The sequence below is a fragment of the Hoplias malabaricus genome, chromosome 6 (assembly GCF_029633855.1).
Source record: "Hoplias malabaricus isolate fHopMal1 chromosome 6, fHopMal1.hap1, whole genome shotgun sequence".
Classification (NCBI taxonomy): Eukaryota; Metazoa; Chordata; class Actinopteri; order Characiformes; family Erythrinidae; genus Hoplias; species Hoplias malabaricus.
In genome coordinates, this window is record NC_089805.1 from 3442311 (window position 1) to 3461448 (window position 19138).

The following is a 19138-nucleotide window of genomic DNA, read 5'->3' on the forward strand; positions in this document are numbered from 1 at the left end:
CTAGGTGAAACAGTCTTTCAGTGGAGGATTTTCATAAATAAAACAGAATTTATTAAATGTAACTCTGAATCTGTATAAAGGAAAATTTAGAGTAAGATTTCTTTATAATTTGGTTGAATCACAGACTGCACTAAGAAAAAACAAGATAAAATAAGATAATTCTTTATGAATCCCACAGTGGGGACATATACAATGTCACAGTAGAGTAACTTCAGAACCATTAAATACATACAATAGACATAAAAATAAATACACATCATGTTACACACATATATCTCACTTAAAGGCAATGAGCTATAGAAACCACAGTCTACTTGACAGTTTAAGCATGTGTGGTCTTCTAAGAGCAGTCTTTCAGCAGCAGGAAGGAAGGGGTATCTCTCCTTCACAAACCGCAGGTGAATCAGCCTCTCACTCTGCTAGTGAACTCAGTGTGTCCAGCATGGGCTGAGACATGTTCTGCAACATGTATGATAGCATGCTTATTAATTTATATCCCACCACTTCCATTAGGTCAAGGGAGCAGCCCAGGACAGAGCTCGCCCTCTTAAGCAGCTTGTTGAGTCTTTTACTGTCAGTCCCAGCAAACCACTCCATAAAAGATGTCTAGTACCACCACAGAGTCAAAGAAGGTCGTCAGAAGTGCCACTTGCACTCCAGAACACCTGAGTCTCCTCAGTAGATAGAGTCTGCTCTGATATGTTTTGAAAAGTGCAGCATATGGCATGAGTGCCATGAGACAGATGATTGTCACATTCATTATCTGTAAGCGCTTATCCAGTTCAGGGTCACGGTGGGTCCAGAGCCTACCTGGAATCATTGGGCGCAAGGCGGCAATACACCCTGGAGAGGCGCCAGTCCTTCACAGGGCAACACAGACACACATTCACTCACACCTACGGACACTTTTGAGTCGCCAATCCACCTACCAATGTGTGTTTTTAGACTGTGGGAGGATACTGGAGCACCCGGAGGAAACCCACGCAGACACAGGGAGAACACACCACACTCCTCACAGTGAGTCACCCGGAGCAGGAATCGAACCCACAACCTCCAGGTCCCTGGAGCTGTGTGACTGCGACACTACCTGCGCCACCGTATGATTGTCACACCTGTGTACAATTTTGTACAGCTAATCGACCTATCAATGTGTTTGTTTGGACTGTGGGAGGAAGTCAGAGTACCAGGAGGAAACCTATGCTGACACTGGGAGAGCACACCAAACTTGAACCAGCAACACTACCTGTGCCACTTTGAGGCCGACCCCATTATAAATAGCAGTTCCTTAATGTGAATGAGTATGTGTGTGTGTGAGTAAACACACACATGAAGTACTCTTCATGCCTAAAATTTTGTAGACACCTGTAATTAAATGTATTTATGGGTAGTTTTCAAAAAACTTTATTTAAAACCTAGCGTACACCAATGTGTATAGGTATTGTGTACTGTATTCATAAGGTAATGATTGTGAAACAACTATATTCTTTGGGGTTTTCATTATTGTTTATTTCAATCTCTTAAACACTGCTTGAAAGCGTAGTGCAGCCCAGTTTACCGGTAAAAACAAAGCCTTTGTTCCCTGTACACAGCGTATCATCTTATTTTCTATTAAAATTCTCTAAAATCCTAAACGATATCAGACGATTTAAAAGTTCGTGTTAGTACACATCATAACAGACTTCTGTAAAATGGATGACACCATCTCGTCAAACTTGTTGAAGAAGGGTAGCCTGACGTATGATTGAAGTTTGTCTCAGCCAATCGTAGACTAGGTGCGCTTTACAAGCCAATTAGCTTTGAGGCTAACGAAAAAAAAACGGAACGGAGTTTTCCAAACGGCTGCGGCGGTAGACTGAAGCGTTGTGTGCGCAACAGGGCGTCGAGAGAGAAAGTGGCGGTTAGGAAACATATCCCTTTAATTTCGTTCCTACTTATCACTGCCCAAGATACGTTTAGTTTTGTTGCGTCGACGTGTAAATCATGGCGAGGCTTCATCTGCTCTTGGGCTTAATCTGGGTGTTTATTGTGAACAGCGACGCAGTTTACAGGTAAATGGTGATTTCCTTTATGTAAAAAAAAGGATGCAGGCTGTAATGACTGCCATTAAAGACCGTAGAAGTTAAATCATACTGGCATTTGCCTTAAATGTTTCGTTTAATGTGCTTTAATTGCAGAGCAATGACTCTATTTATGTTACACGAGGCATTCAGCCAAAGTTTCAGTGAGAGTGTGAAGTTTTAAAGGGCTCATACCATGGAAAAGTATTTTAAAGTATTTTAAATTATTGATATTACGCTGTTTACGTATAATGTACACAGTATTGAATCTTAAGATTACACCAGTCCATACAGTTCTTATATGGAAAGGTTTAAAATATTCATAACGTGTATGACGTCATAATGTTCTCCAAATCAGCCACAAGATTAAAACCACGTACAGGTGACGTGATTAACATTGACTGTCTTTAATGGCAACTGTCAAGGAGTGGGATATAAGCAACAAGTGAGCAGTCAGTTCTTGGAGTTAATGAAGTAAATGTGCTCTCATCGGACAGGGGCTACTTTTTGGGTGGTCATAATGGTTTGGTCAGATAAATCTTCAAAACAGCAGTTGTTAGTTGTTCCAGGCGTGCAGGGGTTAGTACCCTACAAAAATGTGGTCCAGGAACAGACAACCAGATGTGAAGATTGGGCTTTAAAAGCAACTGGGTCATGACTCGGTGAAACACTGATCCGATGAATCACAATTTCCTTTACATTATGTCGGCGACTGTATGTGTGTTCCTTGCATTCAAGTGGATGTTAGATTGACATGTGCAACATGTACCTAAACATTGCACTCTGCCACACTGCAAATATTACTGGTTACTTCAATATTTTACAGGATTTAAATGATCATCTTCTAATATCTTTGTGCCAGATACCACAGGACACCATGCCTCAAGGGCTCAGAGCTGTTTTTGTGGCATGAGTGGGACCTACACAATATTAGGCAGGTGGTATTAATGTTATGGCAGATCTGTGTATATCAACCTTTACAGCTTACAGTGCTTATCCTTCACTAAAGGGTGTTTTATATCCGAATGAGGAGCAATACAATACAGCCAGACAAAATAGGGCTAGGCCTATAGTTTTTAAAGGTGTAGCAACAAAATCTTGGATAAAGAGAGGCTAGTCTATTATACATGTAAAAGTGGTTCTGTTTTTGGTTCTAGTCCCAACATTTGGATCATAAAACATTGTGTACGTTTTGTTGTTTGAGTCCCTTTCACAGGATTAGGTATCTGCTCTTGTATGAATTGTAATCGGCCTGGGGCAAAGCCAGGAGTGCTCTTGTGTGGACTGGGTTAGGGTTAGCTTTCTAAAAGCACAGGAAAATGTATATCTTGCAGCAAAAATGTGAAATGTGGGCCCTTTTGAAAAGTGGTTAATGTGTGACTTTTCAGTTGCTTTGAGCTGTCATTTCCTTCTTATGCTAGAATTCCCCTGCACAAAACCCGCACAGCGCGCCGCCTACTGGCCGACAATGGCCTGTCAGTTGAAGACCTGAAAGCAATGGCCAGAGAAACTGGAGAGAATGCCTGGCAGGCTGAGGATTTCAAAAGTGTTTCCACTGTTGCACCTACCACTGCACCTCCCCCTGTGGAGAAACTCACCAACTTCATGGACGTAAGTACCGTGTATCCAGATGGACCCCATAAGTAACAACATTTTTAGCTTCTGTGTTACTTAAAACATTCATTCATTCATTATCTGTAAGCGCTTATCCAGTTCAGGGTCACGGTGGGTCCCGAGCCTACCTGGAATCATTGGGCGCAAGGTGGGAATACACCCTGGAGGGGGCGCCAGTCCTTCACAGGGCAACACACACTCACACACTCACACCTACGGACACTTTTGAGTCGCCAATACACCTACCAATGTGTCTTTTTGGTCTGTGGGAGGAAACCCACGCAGACACAGAGAACACACCACACTCCTCACAGACAGTCACCCGGAGGAAACCCACGCAGACACAGGGAGAACACACCACACTCCTCACAGACAGTCACCCGGAGGAAACCCACGCAGACACAGGGAGAACACACCACACTCCTCACAGACAGTCACCCGGAGGAAACCCACACGGACACAGGGAGAATACACCAACTCCTCACAGACAGTCACCCGGAGGAAACCCACACGGACACAGAGAGAACACCCCACACTCCTCACAGACAGTCACCCGGAGCGGGAATCAAACCCACAACCTCCAGGTCCCTGGAGCTGTGTGACTGCGACACCTACCTGCTGCACCACCGTGCCGCCCCTTACTTAAAACAACACTCTTTAATTAATTCTCCCTCTCTCTTTTTTGGCTGGTTAGTGTTGATGAGCCTTGATGTGCCACAGGGTCCCGACATCTCAGATGCAGTTATATAATCTCAGTCTGCTATTCAAACATATGTCTGCTGTTCCTGTTGATAGTTTCGCTGATATTTCCTAAATAATAAACTATACTATAATATAGTATATATATAATACTAATATAATATAATAATTTATTATAGGAACTATAATAAAACAGTGTGTCAGTTATAAAACAGCATATTTGTTATTTATAATCATTCCATGTAATAGAGACATTAAATTCAGTAAATTCTGTTTCCACTGTTGTGAATAACAACTGGTTAAGACTCTTAATATGCCACTCTGAATGACTCTGTTTATATATTAACTCTTAATAATAAGTCCTCACCTCAGGTCACTGGCTGCATTCCAAAGCCAAGGTAGGAGGTGTCCTCGGGAGGACTATCCTAGGAAGACTCCTTAGTAACCCGATCACACCAGTGGAACGGTCTAAGGAGGCTGTGTCATGACCTCACCGTATCTGCCTTGAAATACTAACATCACAAACTTAAAATAAATTGTATTTGCTTAGTAATATTTTCCTGCAAAACAATACAATCAAAAAATATATTAAAACTCATATATTGGATCCTATAAACACTGAAACTTCACCTTTAAACTTTTACATGTCAACTGGGATTAGAAATAACATACTACTAAATATGTGCTTTCTGCCGTACTGTAATATGCCAGTAAGCTTTTTGATTAAATATTGTATAGAGACAAGTATTTACTTAATTAGTCATTAGTAAACGAACTCTGGAGGTCAGTTTTTCGCCGTGTCTTGTTCACTTTCTCCAACGTCTCCAACTGTTGCGTCCTTCAAATCATTCTGATCGTAGGCTCCATTTCTCGGCGGTATATGAAGGATCCTTTACATTGGAACAGCGAAAAATGCAGCCGAGCTCGGCCACAGCCTAAGAACTTGTATACATCAGTGTTTCAATCATAGCATTGCTTGCTTTTTGTGCGAACGGCTTGTTGCTCATTGAGATTTTTGTTATACTCTGACAGGCACAATACTTTGGAGTGATTAGCATCGGGACCCCCCCTCAGGAGTTTACTGTGCTGTTTGATACCGGCTCCTCTAACCTGTGGGTGCCCTCCATCCACTGCTCCTTCTTTGATCTGGCCTGCTGTGAGTAAGATTGAATTTTTGGTTCTGTTTAGATAGTTAAAGTCTCAATCTGCTGCATCTTTTAGTAGAAGAAACGGGTTTTCGTTTCTCAGATGCACAGAGATTCGGGAAAATACTGGATCATTTGTAAATGGATTGCATTGTAAATGGCAGTAGTTGAGGCCACTATCTCATAAAAAGGACCGGATCCTTTGTATATCTGTGGTACCGCAATTCATACTCATTGTTCCTGTTTTGTTTTCTTCCTCACTTTCTCAGGGTTCCACCATCGTTATAACTCTAAGAAATCCAGTACATATGTGCAGAATGGGACCGAATTCTCTATCCGGTACGGTAGAGGCAGTCTCTCTGGCTTCATCAGTCAAGACACCGTTAAAGTGAGTCTCAAACAGCATAGTGATGCTCCACAAATGCTATGAATAATTAAACAAATCTCAATACAGTCGGTATAATCAAATATTACATAGAATTTGATAAGACTTAATATTACCGTTTAAAACAGACATGCTCAGTGCTTAAAGGGTGTTAAACTCTTGAGTTTATTTTAATACGTTCAGCTGATGCATTAGAGGCTTTATGAAATCATGACTATTAGTAAAATCTATTTCATTAATGTAATTATGTCTGGTTGATCACAAGTGTTTACTTGGTGGTAGTAGTAGTCAACATAAAAGCTTTTACTGAGAGAGCCATATTCTGGGTATATATTTGGGTTCAGCTGGCAGGGTTGGACGTGACTGGGCAGCAGTTTGCAGAGGCGGTGAAGCAGCCTGGCATTGTTTTCGCTGTGGCACGATTTGATGGAGTGCTGGGCATGGCCTATCCCAGCATCTCTGTGGATGGAGTGAAACCAGTGTTCGACTCAGCCATGGATGCCAAACTCCTGCCACAGAACATCTTCTCCTTCTACATAAACAGGTCTGTACTATAACCAAACTTTTTATAACCAAACATTGTAAACATTTAACAAAAAAAGTGTTTGCTAGGCAGGAGTGCTCATGTTTAAAAGTGCTTCTGTACAGAATCTCTAATACAATCAAGGGACTAGTATTTTACTTGCACATTTCGGTACTGTGTCAGCATAATGTAAATATGAAACATTGAAGCATGGTGGCGCAGGTAGTATCGCAGTCACACAGCTTCAGGTACCTGGAGGTTGTGGGTTTGAGTCCCGCTCCGGGTGACTGTCTGTGAGGAGTGTGGTGTGTTCTCTCTGTGTCTGCGTGGGTTTCCTCCGGGTGACTGTCTGTGAGGAGTGTTGTGTGTTCTTCCTGTGTCTGCGTGGGTTTCCTCCGGGTGACTGTCTGTGAGGAGTGTTGTGTGTTCTCCCTGTGTCTGCGTGGGTTTCCTCCGGGTGACTGTCTGTGAGGAGTGTTGTGTGTTCTCCCTGTGTCTTCGTGGGTTTCCTCCGGGTGTTCTGGTTTCCTCCCACAGTCCAAAAACACACGTTGGTAGGTGGATTGGCGACTCAAAAGTGTCCGTAGGTGTGAATGTGTGTGTGTGTGTCTGTGTTGCCCTGTGAAGAACTGGCGCCCCCTCCAGGGTGTATTCCCGCTTTGTGCGCCCAATGATTCCATGTAGGCTCTGGACCCACCTGAACTGGATAAGTGCTTACAGATAATGAACGAATGAATGACAGATTTGAAAATTTGATTGAATTTTTTTTTTATTTTAAAACACTTTAAAATTAACCAGGGCACTGTATATATTTTTTAAAAAGGTGACCCATTCTCTGGGATATTAAAGAAATATCTACTTTGGTGAATATACCACAACACCATTCTATTTCTATCTATACAACCATGTTCTTTCTGACTTATTTTAGTACTTGTTTCTTTAAAAAATAATGAGACACTCACAGCTCAACACAGCCCCGAGTGCACAGCAGCAAGTGAGGCACAGAAACTCTTATATTTTCTGTATTTGCTCAGTTCTCTTATTTCCCTATACACACTAGTTGTCAGATTTAGACATATTTACTCTGACTATGGGCTCATAATGTTTGCAGAGATACTAAGAAAATGTGGTATGATACTAGTCTCCTCCTGACTTCAGAAAGGGAACTAAAATTGAAAAACTTGTTGAATCCTGTGTTTTCTAACTGTCCCTAGACTAACCCTCATTTCACTGTCGCTTGAAAGCCACTCCAGATGCTTCTGCACAACCACTGAAAATGTTTTTTTTTTAATATATATGTCACATGTTCGAAGTTTAATTTATAAGTCATTACTTGCCCAACCCTAAATTTAACCACTGATTTTTAAATAAAATATTAGGATATTTCTCATCGCAAAAAGTTTCACATCTTACCCTTCCCCCATCTCCTCTCCTCTGACTGCTATATGTTTGTGTAGAAATTACCAATACTCTTCTGTAATAAAATCGTTTCCCTTATTTGTAGTTCCTTATAGCTACTGTTGTTTTTCTCTAAGGGACAATAGGAGAATAAAAGTGTGTGTGTGTGAGAGAGAGAGAGAGTGTGAGAGAGACTAAGGGACAATGGGAGAATAGAAGTGTGTGTGTGTGTAAGAGAGAGAGTGTGTAAGAGAGAGAGAGAGAGTGTGTGAGAGAGTGAGAGTGTGTGAGAGTGTGTGTGTAAGAGAGAGAGAGAGTGAGTGTGTAAGAGAGAGAGAGAGAGTGAGTATGGGTTAGTCCACTTTTTGTGTGTGTTGCTGCATATTTGTAGTGGGGTCATGTCCCCCTCTGCACTACTTGATGAAATTAGTGAAAGTAGTTGAAAAATGTGCAGATACATCATTTTAAGTTACAGCACTAACAATGTACATCCCTCGCAGTTTCCCTTGTTAATGGCTTCACCAATGCTTGACCTGTAATGTTTGGGAGTATGGGCCGGTCTGTGTTAATTAGGATGGTGCTCTGTTTTGTGTGTTGGTGTTTACTTAGAAGTGTTTTATTTCTTCACACTCAGAAGTTGCTACATGCGTGGGCGATGGGATACTGACAAAACACTATATTACAGTTCCGTTGTTACATACTGCCGTTGCAATAAACCTTGCAATACATTGAAAAAAGGTTGTCTGTTAACAGTTACACTTTCTTCATCATTATTATGTAGTCCAGAGTCCCAGCTGCTCCCAACCTGTGATTGATTTTACATTTGTAGCTTTTAAATGACATTTAAATTAGGGTTGAACTGATTTGGGGGAAAACCTCATATGTATATTGCATGTCTGCAATGCCTGTGAGGAGTGGGTGTGTTCTCCCTGTGTCCGCGTGGGTTTCCTCCGGGTGCTCCGGTTTCCTCCCACAGTCCAAGAACACAAGTTGGTAGGTGGATTGGCGACTCAAAAGTGTCTGTAGGTGTGAGTGTGTGTGAGTGTGTGTTGCCCTGTGAAGGACTGGCGCCCCCTCCAGGGTGTATTCCCGCCTTGTGCCCAATGATTCCAGGTAGGCTCTGGACCCACCGTGACCCTGAACTGGATAAGGGTTACAGATAATGAATGAATGAATGTGCATGGAACAGGTTCTGAACCCACTCATCCTAAACAGGACTTTGTAGACAGAGGGAAAACTATGCTTCAGTCTTTGATCCTCTTATAGTACATGACACACAGGTTCCATTAAGACCTAGTTCCAAATGTTGTGGAACTTGTGAAAAAAGTGATACGTCCCAGGTAAAGTTTATAAATGTGGTAACATAATAAAAAAAGACGTTTTGCTCCCTAATTATTTTGAAATATTGACTGAACAAAACTTTATTTTTTTAAAATAAATAACTACAGTCAAATGAGATTAAAACATTAGCAGTATACTGTGTTTGCAGAGACGATTGCCCAATACGCTCACTACACATGATGCATATCGCCCTGCAACTTAACCCTTTAAAACCTGATACATGAAATAATAATACAATAAAACGGATACTTTTGAAAATCACATTGCGGCCCTTTAACTAAACATCTAAATGTTCATTTTTCAATTTATGAACGCATGGATAAGGGGTTACAGATAATGAATGAATGAATGAACTTGGTTTCTTCCTGTTATAGTTATTTCACCTTAAATTAACCATCTGCATCATTAAATGCATTCATATTCATATGAAACTCAAACACTAAATTAAACTCAGGAACTTTAAAGCAGAAAGGCAATGGCTACCCAGTCTCTCAAGATTTAGTTGTAGCCTAATTACATCTGGACTTAAGGTGGAACATACATAACACTAAAGATTGAACTGAATTTTGATTAGCTGTGCATACTGGGTAATACATATGAACAACACGTCTTATTAAATGATTTCCATGGAGTATTCACACAATCGTATAAATATAAATTAGTTTGAATGAGCTTAAAGGAGTTGATACAATAAATAACAGTACTGTAATATTTTATGTTCTGTGTTTGTACGTTTGAAACTGTCAAGAGTTCATGTAGGAGAGCCCCTTATCAGAATTTTACTTGGGGCCCCAGGGAAGTCCGGACCGGCTCTTGTGTGTTTGACTGATTTGTACCAGGGATCGTTTAAATATCGCAGCTTTTTGGAAAATGCTGCTATCATAATTGTCATTAGAAAACAAAACGTGGGATGTGTGTACTTTTGTTTAGGGACGCTGGAGCAGAGGTTGGGGGTGAACTGATGCTGGGAGGCTTTGATCAGCAGTACTTTGATGGAGACCTTCACTATGTTAACATCACTCGTAAAGCCTACTGGCAGATCAAGATGGATGAGTATGTAGTCTTTCACACCACTGCTTTTCAATTAGTGGCACTGACAAAGCATGTAAGAAGTCTTCACTAGTAACTAAGAGTGAAATTATATTTGTGAAAGGAAAAAATAGAAATTTGATATGTAAAAACTGGGACTTTAAAATCAATGAAGGAAATATGTACTGCCAAATTAAAGGCTAAGCACCACTTAATGGACCTCCATGAATATTCCACATTATTGTAGTTACTGACAGATATAAGTATGAATTAAAATGAAAATAGCAGCTTAATTTGCTTTAAAACTGACAATTTTATTAAATTGACGGAAAAACCCGAGCTCGCTACGGAAATTCTTGAACGCGACCGTGACGTCACTGGTGGACAACAGCTGAACAACGCCGCGGTAAAACACCGTTATGACTGACTGTTATGACAGTATCTAGCTAAATAACCAGCATTATTCATGACAATAGCCTAGCAATAAGCTAAACTCAAATGTAGAGGTACCGTTATTCTTGTAAATGTGATCGAAGTCGAACTCGAATTCATCCGACACTATAAACCTCCGTAATGCAGCTACGTAGCCGAGTATAATCTGAGCCACCGAGTTTAGCGAGTCAAGCTAACGTTAACTAACACCAACTAAAACAGGCGAAGTGAGTGTCCTTACCCTGTTTACCTCCATGTTACAGAGGCTCTTGAACACCTTTCATTGGTGTCCTTACATGCCCATATTGTTGGAAAAGCGCCAGTGAAATGAGCTACAGATAACGGAGTGAGCGGATGGTCCTTTCCAAAGTGCCCGTTTAAAGTGGACAAATTTAGTCCATTTTCTGGATATTTTGGGATCTTTGGGCCATTTGTTTACTGATGTCCCACTGTACATTGAATGATTGCAGCCAAAAACAACACACCTTTTCGTCATTTTGCATTAAATTAAGTGCAGCTTCTAGAGTGTTGTCCACCATCTACGTCACAGGCAAGACGCCTATTAGAATTCCTCAAATTCCACTGTATTTATTTGTTTGCCACTTTCATAGAGCTGGTGCTTAGCCTTTAAAGTTCAGTTGTATGCAGAGGTCATCTTTTATTATTTATTTTCCCCAGAACGTTTGTCAAAAGAAAAACAGGAATTATGCGTTAAGATTTATACATGTGTTTTCTCTGTAGTGGGTGTGTACTGGGGTGCCCAAACTTTGCATCAACTTCACTTCCTCCCACATAATAAATTACATTGCTAACTGTCTGACAGAATTCAGGTAGGAGACACTTTGAAAGTCTGCAAGGGCGGCTGCCAGGCGATTGTTGACACTGGAACGTCCATGATCGTGGGGCCTGTTCAGGAGGTCCGAGCACTGCAGAAAGCCATCGGAGCCATCCCTCTGCTGATGGGAGAGGTGAGTAAAATATATAAGTAGGCACAAACAGAAGCAGCACACACACACACACAGCCTAATTTCAGTACTTCATGCTTGAGCAACTGGTTGACAGAGTTGCACAATTGCTGCATGTGACCATGCTTATAAAGGTACAATGTAAAAAATGACGATAAAAATGATAAAACTCTGGGTACCTCATGTCCAGGATAATGTTTTCCATGTCCAAAAATGTCTGATCTAGCATGGCTAACTAACTAACATGGCGGCGTGTTACTGTGTGTTGCTCTAGTACAAGTGGCTCAGACACAACAGTGGCACATTCACCAGTAGCATGTGCGATGTACATCGAGCCATATCATTGTGTTCACCTTGTTGCTACACTCACTGTCCATTCTCTCAACTCTGCTGACCATACAGGAGCACTTTCTACAGTTACAGACTAGGACCATCTGTTGCTCTGCATGCTGTTTGCCTATTTTACCTTGTTTTTCAATGGTCAGGACCCCTAGAGCGTTATAGTAGTTTGTATTTATTGAACTTTTGGTAGACTCTCTTATCCAGAGCGACTTAAAAGGTTACTGGTATTACAAGTAGGCCAACGCGATGTTAGGAGTCTTGCCCAAGGACTCTTATTGGGGTAGCACAGACGGGTTGACCAGACCTGGAATCGAACCCAGGTCTCTCACATGTGGGTCAGTGGTGTCACCGCGGTACCACACCAACCACCATTTTTACTGTACATTATTACTGTAATGCTCTCTTAACTGGACTTTTACATCCTGTACATCTCTAACAAAACACAGCAGTATGAATCCATACAAAAACAAGAATGAGAGTTCATATCATTCCTGTTTGTAGAGCTTCACTCATTGTCTGTGTATTTTAGGATAGGTTTTAGACTGGCTTTACTTCATTTTAAAAGCTGTAAATGATCTAACACTTGTTTAACTCACAGAACCGCAGCTTTGTTTATTTTTCAACCACAAACTCAGAGCAGTAGCTTGTGGCCTTCTGCAAATAACTTCCTTAAAATGCAGGAAACATGGAGAGGCCTCTTTCGATTGTTATGACACTAAGCTGTGGAAATCAGGACAGATGTTAACTTTAATTTAAATGTTAGACATTTTGTATGGAACTTTGTCTAATTATTTATCTATTGTTTTTATCTCCAATAATTTTATTATTTATTTTTATCTGTAATCCACTCTGAGCTGCTACACGTATGAATAGTGCTCTAAAAATAATATTTATGTTGTTGCATTGTCATTATATTTAATGTTATTACTGATCACCAGTTCCTGGCTTGTTTGACATGAAGCACTTATGGATATATAGTGGATATTATGGTCAAATGACTAATAGGTCTTTTTTTCTACTTCCTTTCATTGGTAGTACTGGATTGACTGCAAAAAAATCCCATCTCTCCCAACAATTTCCATCAGTCTGGGAGGAAAAATGTTCAACATGACCGGAAAAGACTACGTTTATAAGGTAACACACAACTCTACACTGTACTGTTCTTTGCGATAAAAGACTGTGGTATATTCCAGTTTAATGTTGAATACATTTGTGACTGATAGTTTGAGGAAGTAAAATCTAGACGTGTTCACTTTCTCTGTTAAGGCTGAAGTGAAAGTGAGATCAACTGGATTTTGAAGTAATTGAAGTCTGATTTATACGTTAGGCACTGAACCTAGGTGGTGTAGCTAACCAGCATTGGAAGCGTAGAACAACACCTGGTACCTCTGTGGTCTAAATATTAGAGAAGCTGCACGGTGGCGCTGTGGGTTCGATTCCCGCTTCGGGTGACTGTCTGTGAGGAGTGTGGTGTGGTCTCCCGGTGCTTCAGTTTCAAATTGGCGACTCAAAAGTGTCCGTAGGTGTGAGTGAATGTGTGTTTGTGTTGCCCTGTGAAGGACTGGCGCCCCCTCCAGCGCTTACAGATAATGAATGAATGAATGACTTAGGACCCCTTGATTGGCAGAAAAAAAGGGGTGTGGGGAACTGAAGGAACAAATTTCTCCTCCCACAAAATCAACAGCTGAGGTACTTTTGAGCAACATAACCCTGTGACTGCTTCCTGCTGTGCTCTGGAGTCACCGAATCCATCAACAAGATAAAGAGGTTGCAGAAGATGAATGAATGAAAGAATTAAAGTGTTTTTTTCAGTTTTGTCTCAACAAACACTAATTCTGTGACATTCTTTTTCAGACGACCCAGATGGGAATGAGTATCTGCCTGTCCGGCTTCATGGCAATGAACATACCACCCCCTGCAGGCCCCCTCTGGATCCTGGGGGATGTTTTCATCGGCCGCTTTTACACTGTGTTTGACAGAGACAACAACCGAGTAGGATTCGCTCCTTCCAAATAAATCAGGGAAAAACGGTGAGCATCTAAAAGAAACGTGGAACAGAGAGAAGGGTTACACAAGTGTTGACCTATAGATTGATAAAAGAAGCCCAGAACTAAACTGGAGAATGAGAAAGACTGCGAGCTACAGCGATCAGACTAAAACTATGCTAAAGCTTTTTCTTTGTACATTTGTTTAAATATATGTGGTTTTAGCTGTTCTTTACTGTTTATACTTTTTATGACTTCAATCTAAAATTAAGAAGTGAATCTGTCTTAAAAAGATTGCTTTAATTTGGTTCCATTTGTCTGTACTTATTTAATTTTTACATTTGACTGTAGAATGATCGACTACTGCTTTTACATAGTTTGTGCTTTTTGAGCATTGGGTCCAAGGATTTGCACTATAATTACTTTTATGTTTGAAACGCAAATAAAAAAAATGTGTTTCTAAAATTGTTGGTTCAATTGTTTTTTTTGTTTTTTTTTAATTAATTATTATAATTATTTTAAATCCTCATAGAGCCCTATCCCAATACAGGAGGTCCTGGGTTACGTCAGCCCCGAGTTACAATGTTTCGTGGTTAAGACACATCTCCCATTTACTGTATAAAGCCTTGTTTCGACTTAAGTGGTTTTGCGCCGTGAACTTCGTGTTTGGTGTGTGCGGCGCGGCGGAAGAATACACGGTTACAGGGCTTAGGATTACAGGTTACAGGATAGGTGTGAGGATAGGATAAGTGCTTACAGTATGTTATTTACGTACAGTATGTACGTATGTTCCGACTTACACCGAAAAGCGGTTTGCGACGTAGGAATGGATCAACGTCGTAAGTCGGGGACCCCCTGTATTTGGCATATTATTCAGGTAGGACACCATTCTAAATTCGGGAGACTGCTAACCGCATGCTACAAAACTAAACAACTGGAGTTAAAAATGAGCAGGGCAATTAATCGAAAACTTAACAAAATCGACGATCAGAACTTCTAATCGGCATAATTTGTCTATATCAATTATTTTTATTCTGTTATGTCCCCAATGTGTGTTTATGTACTGTCCCTTTTAATATAACGCTACCAAGCTGTAGTCACTTGATTCCTCTCCTATCTGCCACATGGAAGTGCCGATACTGACCAAGCGACATGAGTGGCTATTTACCAAAAAAAAAAAAAAAGTGTCTGTGGTTTGGACGTGCTGGATTTTAACTATAATTAAGACAGCAGTGCTCAAAAAACTAGAGAGGAACAAGCTCCCAGCAACATTAGAAAAATATTCTATATTTAATACTGGAGCATATTTACAGTACAAGCCTCATCACTGAACTACGAGGCTCAAAAATACAAAAACAAAATAATCGTTCATTAATCGTAAGTGTGGTAAAATTTACAATTCATTGTGATATTAATTTGCGCTCATATCGCCCAGCACTACAAATGAGTCTCTGATCATTCAAAATATTGAATAAAATCTTAAACTTCAGCCATATATAAATATACCATTCCACCTTAAAATACACAGAGCTTCTGAACGTAAACAAACCAGAGAAAACTGCAGTTCCCCACAAGCAAATATGTTCCCTTTAAAGCCTGTACACTTTTACAACACAGTCAAGGTGTAAATATTCACCATAAGTTTAAAAACACACAATTAATTGTAAACGTTCACATCATAATGTAAGTGTAAAGAATGGATTTTCACATGTATGAATCTTAAAAGCACAATACCTTTTTCACAGCAGATTTCAGTCTCTGGAAAAAAAATACAACGTGTAACGTGAGGGAATCATGGGAAATAGATTTCTCCAAAAGCCCAGTCCCAAACTGAGCCTGAAGCCCTGATGTATTCCTCAAATGACATCAGTAACATGCAGATATAGGTCAAAAGACCTCCAGGGTTTTGGAGCAAATTTTACTCATCAAAGTAGCTCACAGTGTGTGTGTACTGAATTTTAATCACATTGGAGTATGTTGGGAACCACAGATACTGTGTTAGAAATTTAAATTTGTGAAATGTGACAGTCCTGTGATGAAAACAAAATTGTCTCATCACTAACATTACTGTAAAACACAAGTTCCCAAGCCACTGAACTTGAATGTGTACATGTTAAAACTGTGAACGAGGTGTTTACGTACGGCTAAACATGTGTATTATCAGATTCCCTGCCAAACAATCTTTTAAGAGAGTTAACACATTTGAAAAGATTTTGTGGACTGATTTTTAAATCATTTTTAATGAATTAGACTTACGCGACTTTAACTTAAAAGGTAAGTTTAAAGTTATTTTTCACAATTTCAGTTTAAAGTTTATAACCGTTAATGTGGCCCAAGGTGTTTTGGTGAATTGATGTCATTTTGAACTCCCTCACATGCCTCATTAAGTTACGTTTTCCATTTCCTCCCAATTAACCTAGTCTACTCTAAGACTCTAAGAGACCATCACATGACATCCAACATGATCATCATGAGTGATACTAATTTAATTTGACCACCATTAACAAACGGCCACATGCTTCTCCTTAAGCCATAACCTTACAAGGTCAGAGCAGGTCAGAGTAAGTCGAGTCGAGCAATGATGCCAATTCACTCATACATTTATTTATACATCTAACTTTCTGTAATGAATTTCTTACATTTTTTTTTAAATCTTATATTCTCTCCAGCAAAAACGTCTGTGTGATTAGCACATGATTTCATGAATCAGCAGGGACTTCCCAGCCAAGTATTTTAGGGATCAGTAAACCTAATTTGGTCACTGAACATTCTAGCACAGCTTTTAGAGGAAATGTTTCTCTCTGGAAGTCTTATAAACGTTGTAAAACACCAAACCCACAGGAGTTTGTTCTGCCTTTTAGTTCTGACCTCTGTATTGCACAGAGAGTATTGGGTTCCTTGGAAAGTGATTAAACAATGAACCTACAGTATGTTGCATCCAAAGCACAAGGTGCAGATGAACTACAAGGTGGAGGTAGAAGGCTTTAATTGGCTCATGAAATGGCACTGTACAAAAACAACTCTAGCACAGCTTTGGTCCACAGGGGACATCATGTGACACTATTTAAGTTCACGGTAATAATAACTTTGCAAGTCTTAATTCTGGCCTGCTGTTTCAAAATAGACATCTTGTTCTATTATGTCGTTATTATGATTTATAACATCGTAATAATGAAATCCCAACCTATACTCGTACAAAACATGGTAATTTTTGTATTTATGATGTATTTTTGAAAATAACTACAGAGTACTAAAAAGGGTTCTGTTACCAGCTTGACATCTTAATAATGGAACCTTTGTTTCATACACATTTTCCCTCAATCTGAAAAACAATTGATGGCGCAGAGAATCTTTTAAGCATGCATGTGTTTCTCTAAGTTTGACTTTAGATAATACTCCATGGAAAAATTGATTTTTAAGAGTGTAGCAGCTCATATTTATGATTTGAGAAACTTTCTCACAAAGAGATTTTGTCTACTATGAGATTAGTAATGGGGCGGCATGGTGGTGCAGCAGGTAGGGGCCTGAAGGTTGTGGGTTCAGTTCCTGCTTCGGGTGACTGTCTGTGAGGAGTGTGGTGTGTTCTCCCTGTGTCTGCATGGGTTTCCTCCCACGGTCCAAAAACACACGGTAGGTGGATTGGCGACTCAAAAGTGTCCGTAGGTGTGAGTGTGTGAGTTACCCTTTGAAGGACTGGCGCCCCCTCCAGGGTGTATTCCCTCCTTGCGCCCAATGATTCCAGGTAGGCTCTGGACCCACCGCGACCCTGAACTGGATAAGGGTTACAGATAATGAATGAAAGAAATTAGTAATATCTTTATGATTAAATTATGTCAATAATGAGATGCTAAGAGTAAGTCATGATTATGAGAAATCTTAATAAATACAAAGTGGCAAACATGAGTTTCCATTCAGACGGCACTTTTTCTTGGCATAAGATTTTAAGTTTTGTTTAAATTTCTTAAATATTGTGTTTTTGGGATTTGCACACAGATTAACACAATTAGGATCACGGTTTTGTTCAAAGACCCGTTTAGAGAATGGAGTTTTTGTAACAAAAACCTTATACTTCAGTCACAGAAGGTATGATACAATAACCAGAAAATGACTTGTTTGGGTATTACCTGTACATAGAAAAATACTAAAGCCTCCTTTACATTTCTATAATCCCTGTTTTGATCTGTGTACCATACTGCCATATAACCACACACACCCGGTGACTCCTAGCGAGCATTTCCACATTTCACACCTTAAGAGAACAAAACACAGAAATAATCTGGATTTGTAAGCCTAGTTCTCCTTATATTTTATGGCTAATTATATGTTGGCAGTGCCATACAGTCTGTTAATAATAAAATAAATCCAACCAGGACAGCTACTAATCTACAGACATTAGTGATAGAGTTTGACTCATGGGCCAGAGTCCATTTCAGTTTAGTGATTTACTTGCTCAAGCACACCAGCTTTTCAAGGACGAACAGTGTTTTGTGAAGCATCAAAAGCTGTGGGCAAATAGCTCCCCCTTCTGGAGAGCATCTGCCTGCCAAATACAAGCAAGTGAGTGAGTTACAAGCTAAGACTGAGAGGTGCGTCACATTTGAAAATGAAGAACAGCTTTTGGTTAATTAAGAATTAAGCAGATGTGTTTTGAATTACAGTGAAGATATGCTTCAAATACATGCTTGCTATATTTTATAATACTTTGAGTATTTTCCTGTATAGGCATATTTTGCAGAAGTACAACTACAAGACAAATAATAGATTTACTTTTGATATAAAAAATGTATAACATTCATTCATTATCTGTAACCATTTATCCAGTTCCTACCTGAAATCACTGGGCGCAAGGCAGGAATACACCCACTGTGTGTTTTTGGACTGTATGAGGAAGCCGGAGCACCCGGAGGAAACCCACGCAGACACAGGGAGAACACACCACACTCCTCGCAGACAGTCACCTGGAGGAAACCCACGCAGACACAGGGAGAACACACCACACTCCTTGCAGGCAGTCACCTGGAGGAAACACATGCAGACGCAGGGAGAACACACCACACTCCTCACAGACAGTCACCCGGAGGAAACCCACACAGACACAAGGAGAACACACCACACTCCTCACAGACAGTCACCCGGAGGAAACCCACACAGACACAAGGAGAACACACCACACTCCTCACAGACAGTCACCCGGAGCAGGAATCGAACCCACAACCTCCAGGT

The 19138-nt window shown here is 40.3% G+C and overlaps 1 protein-coding gene across 1 annotated transcript; it reads left to right on the forward strand.

Annotated features, from left to right (window-relative positions):
• Positions 1–1820: 1820 nt before the first annotated feature.
• Positions 1821–14351, forward strand: napsa (napsin A aspartic peptidase). The gene is made up of 9 exons (XM_066674594.1): positions 1821–2048; positions 3479–3668; positions 5403–5526; positions 5785–5903; positions 6245–6444; positions 10093–10215; positions 11447–11591; positions 12966–13064; positions 13785–14351. Exons 1-9 carry the CDS (start codon positions 1981–1983, stop codon positions 13944–13946), a joined length of 1230 nt encoding a protein of 409 aa, XP_066530691.1. The 5' UTR covers positions 1821–1980; the 3' UTR covers positions 13947–14351.
• Positions 14352–19138: the final 4787 nt, after the last annotated feature.